The sequence below is a fragment of the Takifugu rubripes genome, chromosome 16 (assembly GCF_901000725.2).
Source record: "Takifugu rubripes chromosome 16, fTakRub1.2, whole genome shotgun sequence".
NCBI lineage: Eukaryota > Metazoa > Chordata > Actinopteri > Tetraodontiformes > Tetraodontidae > Takifugu > Takifugu rubripes.
Window position 1 is genome coordinate 8,771,756 of NC_042300.1, and position 11,095 is coordinate 8,782,850.

Below are 11,095 nucleotides of genomic sequence, written 5' to 3' on the forward strand. Positions count from 1 at the left end.
AATGCAAAAAAAAAAACAAAAAAAAATGCATTATTGCAAATAGACATAAACTTTGGTTAGGCTTATGCTTTATTCATCTTTAATATTTTGTTAAAATTCGGACAAATTTGGATCATTTAACATTTGTGTGTACAATAAAACCAACTTTATCCCTTGTAAAAGTTGGCCCAGTGCATCATCATGGGCAGATTTGACTTTATTTGGACTCCAGAAGCCATTAAAATGTAGAAAAAGTTTGCGGATATTTCATGGTTAATTAAACATGAGTCCTCACTATCAGTTCCAAGACAGAAGCATTTTGCCACAGAGCCTCAGAAATGTTTCTTGAACTTGTAACTTTCTTCCCCCACTCCCTGTTGGTAGATAATGAATTCATTTGTTTTTCCAGCTTCTTGTTTAGTGTATTGCGGTAAAGGGCCATTCTGAGTCCACAGAGAGCTAATTTAAAAGAAACCTTTCAATGAATAAGTTGTTAGAACTTTTAATAGAACGTTTAGATGGGAGAGCTAAAGTAAATAAAGCTGCAAATATACGCCAACTGGTAGAATATACACAGTCAACGTGAAATGGTTAGCTAGTGGTGATAAATGCTCTTTATCAACCGGAACATGATCAAATCCAGCAAGAGTGGATCAAGTGTAGTGGGGTTGATTTCTGACTACAGCGCGACATCTAGTGGTAAAATGTGGCAACTGTCATTCACTGTCTTCCACCATATTTCCTAAATATAATTTGTCTGCAGTCTTTATCTGCATTAGGTTTTAATCATATGAAACCATTAGACTGAAATACGGTCTGTTCGTGACGTGATATTTTATCCCTTTAAGTCCTGAAATATTTGAAAAAAAAATTGTATTTTGTAATTTTGGTGATTTTATTGTTGCCAGCATAAACAGCCCCCAAGTATTTTTTCTAAAATTTGGTTTAAATACACACAACAGGACGTGACAAATAAGAGGGTGTATTTCATCAGACGTCCTTTGGGGGCGCCGTGGGGGCCTAAACATCTGTATTACAATAGTCTGAGATATGTTCGAATGTGACAATAGTGATGATCTGGCTCTCAAATCTGTTCAAATGAATCACTACGTTAATTATTTCATTAATCAACTAGATGCTCAATTTGTTTCATTCTCTCTCTGTCTCTCCTTTGCCACCCACCCACCATCTCCATCCATCCATCCACTCATCCATCCATCCATCCATCCACCCACCCACCCATCCATCCATCCATCCATCCATCCATCCATCCACCCACCCATCCATCCATCCGTCCACCCACCCACCGATCCATCCATCCATCCACCCACCCACCGATCCATCCATCCATCCACCCACCCAGCCACCCATCCATCCATCCATCCATCCACCGATCCAACCAACCAACTATCTAACTCTCCAGGCCTCCATCCATCCATCCACCCACCCATCCATCCATCCATCCACCCACCCATCCATCCATCCACCCACCCATCCATCCATCCATCCACCCATCCATCCATCCATCCATCCATCCATCCATCCATCCATCCAACCAACTATCTAACTCTCCAGGCCTCCATCCATCCACTCATCCATCCAGCATCCATCCAACCTTCATCCAACGCCCATTTATCTATTCCACCTGCAATCGACCATCCATCCATATTTATAATGTAATCATGCATTTTACAGGAAATGGTGGTTAAAGGCAGTGAAGTTATATTACTGATTGAATAAAGTGTTCTTCTCCCTCCACATTTCCAGCACCTCTCTCCATCGCCTCAGGTCTCCATGTGTTCTGGTTTAAAATCGGAGTGGTTGTGAAAGATTGAGAGCAACAAGCTCTCTTATCCTGTGAGAACTGCTGTGGGCTCTGATCTGACTCTACTTGATCTGTGGTATAAAGAAACAGAAATGGGAACTAAGGACAACACACACCACGCTCTCTCCTCGCTGTCTGCCATGGCAGGTCAAGGTTTTTCTGCCCAAAACTGCACCTTTTCTCAACTCTTCAGCTTTAAAAAGCCTGAAAGTAAATAGAAAGAAGTCACCCTGAGTATTACTGACTCTTCTTTTATCAACATTTACCAAAATGCTGCACCACATGTTGGGCTGGCATCATTTAATTCCTCACAGCAGCATTTTTTACCAGCAGATTTACCTCCACCAATATGTTGTCTCCCTAAAAGTCCTAAAACTTTCATTATTAAAGTTTTGTTTTTGTGTTGGACTCAGTTTCATCTTATTACTGAAACAATGCTTTATGATGGGGAGCTTTTTAAAATGTTTTTCCTTTTAACTTCAGAAACGAGCGGAAAATAATTCAATAATCAGGTTGAACCATCCTCTAATAATTAAAACAGTATTTCAGGACTTCCAGAGTGGGCTTCCAGATGGTCTTTATTGGGCGTTGGTGCCAGACCACAAAGTTCACCAGAAAATGAATTTATTTATTCAGTCATTCATTCATTTTTTAATTTTATAAATTCTGATTATACTGAATATCATTATCTTCCATTTTTGCTGAACAAAAAAGGAATTCCTAACATGATCTGAGCATACTCAAATTTAAACATTACTCCAACATTACAGACAAACATAAACAGTAAACAAACATTACTGTCTTAATGTTTCTTTAAGATATAAAAGCAGATAATATAGTCATGGACAGCTCTGCTGCTACCTGCGACAACTTCCTAAATCATCTTATTTTATTTATTTATTCGTTTGTTTGTTTGTCTGGCTGTGTGGAATTAGCATTCTGAACTATGTATTTCATGCCGTTAACATTGGAAGGGTTGGGTGGGATGTGATGCGATGGGGGCGACATCCTGTCCTATTTTTGCAGCTTTGGACTTATGTTGAATTGTCAACAGTAAATTTTAAAAATGAAAATAAAGAGACTTTGATCCAAAAGAAAAAAAATTGCATAAAAAGAAAAACCAGGAAACATCTGGTGGCAACTTTGCACCCTTTTCATTTCAGCCACTGGGACATGTGCAACGTTTGAGGGCACAGATTTGGTGCCGAGCACCAAAAGCAGCAGATTTTAGCTTGTTCTTTCATTGCTGAAAGCAGGTCAGCTTCTCCACTGTTGAACCTTATCTGTGAAATTATTGGATGCAACCGGTTGAACTTCAGCTGTGTAGGTGTTGTAGATGTTGGCCAACGTACCAGTCTGAGGACCTGTTCCTCAGGCTCCAAAACAAACTAAACGACCATATATGAAAATTATCAGACAAATTTGACTCTTTTGACCAGTCGGTGTCTGTCAAATCTGATCCTCTAAAGAAGAATTTGCCACCAGAAGGAGCTTCTAACACCCTCACAGCAGCTACCGGCGTCTAGTGGCCTTCCTCATTAGTGCAGATACGTCTGAATTCACCTGAATCTCAGAGGATATTCCACCAATCTGGGTTCAGAGAGGATTCAGAGAGGACACTGAGGTGCTGGTCAGGTTCTGGGTTCAAGGAAACAAGGTGCGGGTTTACTCTGGTGTGTGTCCTGTGATGAATTGGTGACATATCCAGGGTGTATTCCTGCCTCCTTTCCCCACGGCCTAAGTGAAGGAATGAACAGCACCGAAAATGAATTTGTGTTTCTTCTCTCAAACCTCCACAGATGGGCGAGATGATCACACGGCAGCTGGTTTTTATGAGGCACTGATCCACAGCCTGCACAGTCATGTCTGGAGGCTGCATCATTATTAAGCAATAAAGAGCCTCATCAATTTAGATTGCACATTGTAAAAGTAAAATGGTTGATAAAAGGGCTTAAGAGCAAAGCAAAAGCTAACGTGTAACCGTAAGTGAAGATGAAGGTTTCAGGAACAGCCAATAAAAGGCTGGTTGCTTTGATTCTGCATTGCAAATCGCTTCCTTTGAGACCAGAACAGACTTCAGATTCATGACGAATGGTCAAACAGATGACGTAAAGCCCCCAGAGGCTTCACACGGGACAGGGTAACAAAACAATGTCAGTATTATCATCAACGAATCATCGGAAGGTCCAATGGAATCCTGTTTTAAGGCCTCTCGGGCAGTTGAGCAGAGCTTGAATGGAGTCTTCCTGACTGTAGTTTATGGGTGGAGACATTTTGCACATCACTGGCAAATGAGATAAAGTTTTTTTAAGGGTAGAGTCCATCCATCCATCTTCAGCCCCTTTTCTGCAGGTGGGTTGTGGTTGCAGGACCTTAAGTGGAGAGCATGTCTTGGGTCTTCCCCAGGGCCTCCTTCTGGTTAGATGTGCCTGAAAACCCTCACCGGGGGAGCAGCTACTCCGCACGGACTCCCTCCTCCATGACCAGGCTTCTCACCCTCTCAGCATCCTGTGGAGGAAACGTATCGATCTCGTTTGCTGGGCCCCTCCCCACAGCAGGCGACCAAAGGTGGGGGTTAAAACTCAGATGGTGTATAAATCAAGAGCTTTGCTTTCCACTCCACCCGCATCAAGGCTGATGCTGCACCCGTCTCCTGCTCCATTTCCCCCCACTCTTGAGCAAGGCAGCAAAAAAAGGTGCAGAAATAAAATAGGACGGGGTCCTAAGGTGAAGCTTTGAGGGACACCACAGCCCAGAGGAGCTGCATGTGAAAGATGAAGAGAAATGGACGTCCATTAGAGGGCGCTAGTTCCCTGAATCACTGCTTCAGGGAGATAATTAGAAACTGAAAATGACAGTTTTGGTGCCGTAACAGGGTTCAACCCCAAACGGGAACCACTTCTTCAAATACTCAAATGGAAGAGCCAGGGTTAACATTTTTTATAAGAAAGTGCATGACATCGTGCATAAAAGTTAATGGACACAGATGTGGGTTCATAATTAGTCTCCAACAGTGCTAATCACCTCTAATAAAGGTGGAATGTGTGACTAATATTTCTGATGTTAGATCCAAATTGCAGGGTAAAACAAAGAAGTTGACTTGGATGTTTGGCCAAAAGAAGGTAGTTGAGATTTGACTAAGTGTTAAAATGATCTCTGGCCGTCAGCTGCCACAAGGCTGCAGATACCGTGGGCAGATTCACAGCTTCCAGAAACCCCCACGAGAACAATCTCAGAGTTAATTTATGTTGTCTCATGTACCTGTCAGATAAAGGGCATAAATTCTCCACATTCTCTTTACATTCTCCAACACCGCACTTTTATTTTTTTTCTTTTGAAGCGGAATTCTAGTCTAAATATTTAGGAGAAAGCACTTCTTCTGAGTTCTTTTTTACCCTTTCTTACGGGTTTTGAAAACACATTTGTTCGTTGTGCTGGCTGGAGAGAAGCAAGGTCAACAGTCTTTGGTTTCACCGCAGAACTGATTATCTGAGGGGTCCTTGAGGTGTTACTAGACGATGGTTCCATCTGTTTCACCTCCAGATTTGAGTTTATTGTTACAGCTTTGCACTATATGCTGTTCAGTTCTTCCTTTTATCAACATTTAACTACAGCTCAATCAGTATTAAAGACAAAAATGAGTCTTGGACTTCCACTTTTTTTCCACTAGTATCCACATGATTTGACCTTTTTTAAAGTCCATGTTTATAACATATCACATGAGCAATGATGCTAGCCCCCTCTGTACGTTGTCACGTTATTAATGACTAGTTTAGATTTGTTTGACTGTTGGGAGCGATTTATACAAACATGGTGCAGGAGGATACATCAATATCGTCAATACATCAACATCTCAACCCTGAATCAACCAAAACACTCATTACATTTATTACACACAGTCCATCTTAAATGGTGCCTTCAAGGACACGTAAGTGCAACGACATCCGGAGATTTCCATAGTGTGTTATTGTACCGTTCGCCAACATAAAATCAGAATTTGCACAATGAGATGTGGCCTTACAGCGTGTGTACACGTGTGTACGTGCACGTGTGCGTCTCTGTTTCAGAGGTGTAGTCATGACGTCCAGCCGGTGAGTCAGGTCTTCCAAATAGAGTTTCCACAAAGAAAAACATGCACACGGCAGAAAATCGATCCGGACCCTCAAATTGATTTGCACCCTTCACTCCGACTCTCCAGCCTGTTTTAAAGGATGTGGCTCTCCGCAATTACGCCTGACCTTTGAGGGAATTAGGGGTCGTCGCTCGCAGAGGGCCGGTAATGAACTGCAACCACTTCTATCAGGAGCACATTTAAATGCACACGTGCATTCAATACCTGTCCCCCCCCAGAGAGTGGGAGCATCTCATTAAATGCCCATTTGTGTTGGAAAGAGGATAACACAGAGATAAAAAAAGCCCCAGAAAGTTAAGATCTAAAACCTTCTTACTTCACCTGTGAGCCGCTGACGTGAGCGGCACCGGTGACTGTGGAACGTGTGGGTGGTCCTACCACACAGCACACACACACACACACACACACACACACACACATACACACACACACACACACACGAGCTGACAAATACACACTTCTCCTCTTTCAGCAAGAGACCCCTCGCTTCATCCCGAGGCCTCCAGACTCGGAGCTACACACCTCATGCGTCTATAAAAAGACCTTCCTCCTCTTAGGAAGCAAAGGCAGACCCTCCAGCTTTTTCATCGCAGAGCTGAAGCAGAAGAGGAGGAGGAGAAGGATCACAGTTAAAGACTCATCACTCTGAAAGATCTGCAACGGAGGGAGGGAAGCAAGAGGACAGGAGAGGAAAGCATTCAGAAGAAAGGTAAAAATCAATGCTTTTGAACTTGTTTCGGCTCTTCCGGGCGTCCGATTGTTGTGAGATTCTTTTTGTTTTCCTGCAGGAATGTTTTGCGCTGCATGTTGCATTGATTAACCACAATGACTAACATGGTTCTGGTTCGCTGCATTTACAAAAGAAACCCTTTAAGTCAAGCTGTAGTCAGCGCCGCCGGTCTTCGGTGATCACGAGCAGTTGCTCGAAATCCCAGAAACATATTTCATCGCGTCTGCTTTTGATCTATTTACATTTCGGCTCCCAAGGATTCATCTATCAGCTCGTGTTTGTGGAGCTCGGCTGAGTGACTCATGCTGGAGGAAGAGGGTTACAGAGTCCGCTGAGGAGTCACCCTGCGTAGTGGCAGAGGAGACAGGGGAGAACAAGCCCCGTGCTGTCGCCTAACAATGAAAAGACTTTCAACTTGGATCGAGAGCAGCTGGGGATTTTGGGACGGCGCTTTAAGGTGCAACTGACATGGACTCACATGACCGGCAGCATGTCAGGGTGAACGACGCATCAACGGTGGTTGCTTTGAATCCTTCTCTGTTGGTTTTAGCAGCTGCCAGTTGCCTTAAGAAACCACATGAAAACAATAAAGGGAAGAGAAAGTTCTGTTGAATTAGCTCAGGGACGAGCGCTATTATTCCAGGCCCTATATAAACGCAGCCTCCCACACCTTTTCATGTGGATGCGGGCGTGCGCGGCGGCCGCTGTCGCTCCCACAGCATCAGCCACAACATTCAAACCGCTCGGCTGTTGAGTGTCGGTGGGTCGGACCGGTGCTGACCAGGGACAACTACTGGCACAATGGGTCTGCATTCTCGGCTAATGAGGGGTCTGATCAGAGACTGAACCCACAAAGGCCTTTAATCTACAAGCTGCAGGAGGGCACAGAACTGCTGCAGCGACTGTTTGTATGGGTACAATTAATATAAAAGGGGGGGCAGATTTAGCACCATTAAGCTGAGCTTTGGCCAAAGAGGATCGATAAGGCCATCAGAGGCCACGGCTGCCAACAAACAGCTGAACCAACAAAACTACATTTAGAGAAGCTAATTTACAAGGCTTGGGTCAGCATTTCAATAATCTACAGTGTTAGTTATGCGTTATTATTAATGCAAATGTCCTCCAGTCCAGAGTGAAAACATTAATTAGTGCAGAGAGGCTCTTATACACTGGTGTTGTATCGTAATACAGCGGTTGTGTAAAGATCTTTATTTCATTTTTTTATTTTAGTCTTATCCACAGCAAAATGAGCATAAGACCACGCTTGATTTAGTAGTGTTTTTAATCCTGCATCTGGGACCATTCTTAGGTTCAACCCACAGAAACTCTGGATTCCTGGCGAGTACGCGTGCTGTCCGCTGATTGAGGAGCCGCCATTAATCACAGACGTGCACGCTGCGTGTTATTTGCATGTGATTATAGATAAGGAGCACAGAAGGAGGAATTTCTCAGAAAAGGCCGAACACGAAGCAAATCAAAAGCAAACTTTGGAAGAGGGGCCTGGCGAAGAATCCGTCCACAGTCCAAGTCCAATGTTAAATCATCAGTGTCAGAACAGGAGGTTTTACCACACAGAGCACCTTCGCCGAGAATTTAAATCTCAATGAAATGCCAACAACATGACGCTGGACTCAATGAGCATATCATGTTTCATCTGCAGAGAGATTTTAATGTGAAGCAGCAGGCACGTTGGCCTGAACATGAGCTCGGGGATAATTGGATTCAGCTGTAGTAATAAAATAAAAATAAGTGAGGGAGGAACACTACAATGTGGTCAGAAATTATCGACATTATTACTGGATCATTAAACGGCTGTAATCCTCCCTATGAAAAATCTCCATTTTTAATTATAAGTCCAAATTCAGGTTAAAGTTTTGACATTCACAGTCTGGAAAATTTGTTTTATCTTCAAAAATAATGAAGTGACTCTAAGAACGGCAAAACTAGGCGGAAGAAAAAGCACACAGGCTTCTCGGATATCGTGTATTATATACATCTAATCCACTGTGAACCGAAGATTGATGTTCTCTTACGTGACCACGGAGCATATGTGTGATTGATGTTCCCCTAAACATGAACCATCTGCTGCGGAGCATTTAACACATCCTGAGAGAAAAGAAGTTCCCCAACAAAGAGGGACGGTGTAAAACCATGTGCGAGTGGAGTTATGTCAGAGAAATGATCGTTTCATTTATTTGTATTTGTTCAAAATCACCACTTACATCCTGACAGGAAGCCAAAGAACACTGGAGACAAGGGCCTGTTGACTCCTAAACACAGTGACCTCGTGAAAGGCCACATCAGATTGGCGGCTTTGATTAGACGGGGCCACCGTCTACGAGCCCTCGCTGATGAGATGACAGCTGAGCCACATTTTTGCATTTGAAGTGGCAGCAAATCAATGGTGGCTTGGCGTTCGAACCGAACACTCGGCGGCTCTTAGTGGAGGAGTTCGCATGCTTTAGATGATCTCTGCTTTGTGTGGTGGAGCAAGAATCCGGCCTTCGCATAAACGACTGGAATTTCCCCCCATTCTCAGGCTCTCGGGACTCAGGTCTCGGTTTGAAAACAGCCCCCCTTTGTTGTCTGAGATTTATCCAGTTAAAAAGGGCGCTACGCTGCACCTGACCCGCCGGCGCCGCTCGGGCAGCACATACATTCAAGTTCCGCCTGCATCCTCTGGCGGTCTCGGTGGCGTCCGTCCCTGTTGTCTTTGGGCCGAACTCGTCCGAACCCCAGCAGGTTTTCCAATGACTTGATTTGTCCCTGATATGCCAGAGTGTAAATAAAAGGAGAAGCATCCACCTGAAGGCATCTACGTCATGTGTCTCCACAGGAGATGACGTATCTGCGCTGGCTGGTGGTGGCCATGACGTACCTGTGCGTCCCCGGGTTTGGGTCCAAGTGCTGCAACAGCTCCGTCTGCAGCGAGCTGAGCGACAAGAGGAGGATACTGGTAGGTGCTCGCCGTCGCAAACCCAATCACCAGGAAACCTGCGGGTCCAGATTTCTCCGATGAATCAGACGCGGCGACGCGAGCGCTGTCGGCATGATTTCGGTCCCGATGGTCTCCTGTGCGTCATCTGCTGCGAGTGACTCACAGATAAAATGTCCCTGCGGTTCTCTCCAAACAGGACTACATCCAGTGCAGGTTCCTGACGCACGCCGAGGGCCCGGAATTCAAAGGCGTGAACGAGGACGAACACCTGCTTCGTATTCTGCTGGCCATCATGGCCCCCGAAGACAAGGGGACGCACCTGGCGGCGCACAACGACGAGCGGCGCTCCTACTCGATGGAGCACTTCCGTTGGGGGAAGCCGCCGGGGCGTAAACGCAGGCCCGTTAAGGTCTTCTCCTCCTCTCAGGAGGGGGGCGACTCCTTCGAGGCGGCTTTCCCTCGCCAGACTCGCAGGCAGCGGAGCAGTAACCGGGACGAGCAGGGGCAGAAGCGAAGAAGGGGCAGCTCCAGGTCGCCCCAACTGAACCAGCAGGGGGGCAGAAACGGGACCTACCAGATGAGCCACTTCAGGTGGGGGAGCCCCAACGTCTCCGAACGCAGCAAGAAGTCAATGAAGACCCGTCTGACACAGATGGGCAAGATCTTCAGGAACATTATAGACAAGAACGTCAAGGGTGAGAACAACACCCAACTGAGGAGGAGGAGAAGTAGCTGAGGGCTTTGGGTAGTAACTGCATGTCCGTGCCCACAGGTGTTCACCGATATACGTAAATATGCCATTAGCATGTTATTGAATGTCTAGTTCCTGATGAAAGGTTTCTATCTTATTAACACTGAATAATCATCCCAGTTAAAAGAATAAAAATGCACTGTCTGCTTCGACTTTATTAATCTCAAAAGCCTCATTTGTCTTTTTTTTTTTGCTAGCTAAGCGAGCGCGACGATTTGTCGGGTAAAAGCAGATGTTTCAGCAGCAGGTCGACGTTAGCTCAGCATGTTGGCCGAGGTCTCGATTTTTACCTGCTGATTGCGGCTCCGGTCAGTTTACAGCGAAGGTAACGTGATATTCATGTTTAGACTAGTTTTATTGATGTGCTTCTGATTGCTCATTCCGCTCATGACCATACTCACATATTTGAGCGTGAGCGGAGATTCCTCCTGCAGTTTCACACCTTTGCTCCTCTGGGATTGGTTCACCTTCACAACCAGTGTGATGGCTGGTTTAGCCCTCAGATCAACAACCCCCTTCACACATGCACGCTCTCCTGCTGTATTCACACATGCTGGGCGTTAGGACTAGCAAGTCCGCAGGAGGAAATGCAGCTTTACGTGCACGCTCGTAGGCACATGTGCATGAGTGAAGGTGGCAGAAGATCCACTGGCTTTCCAGGAGCTTTGAAAGTCCAAACATCATTTTCTGTAATATTCAAACTGACTTTAAGTAAATGTGAACATCTGTCCTGCTAATGC

The 11,095-nt window shown here is 45.0% G+C and overlaps 1 protein-coding gene across 1 annotated transcript; it reads left to right on the plus strand.

Annotated features, from left to right (window-relative positions):
* The first annotated feature begins 6,352 nt into the window (after window positions 1–6,352).
* Window positions 6,353–10,519, plus strand: LOC101072941 (pro-opiomelanocortin-like). The gene is made up of 3 exons (XM_003971727.3): window positions 6,353–6,645; window positions 9,503–9,622; window positions 9,801–10,519. The coding sequence occupies exons 2-3, from the start codon at window positions 9,506–9,508 to the stop codon at window positions 10,338–10,340; spliced, it is 657 nt and encodes a 218-aa protein (XP_003971776.1). The 5' UTR covers window positions 6,353–6,645; window positions 9,503–9,505; the 3' UTR covers window positions 10,341–10,519.
* The last annotated feature ends 576 nt before the right edge of the window (window positions 10,520–11,095 follow it).

What these genes read in the sequence shown, in the direction of transcription:
- LOC101072941 (XM_003971727.3), top strand. Translation starts at nt 9,506, where the DNA reads ATGACGTATCTGCGCTGGCTGGTGGTGGCCATGACGTACCTGTGCGTC. An exon ending in GCGACAAGAGGAGGATACTG is followed by an intron (nt 9,623 to 9,800) that starts GTAGGTGCTCGC and finishes CTCTCCAAACAG; the next exon opens with GACTACATCCAGTGCAGGTT.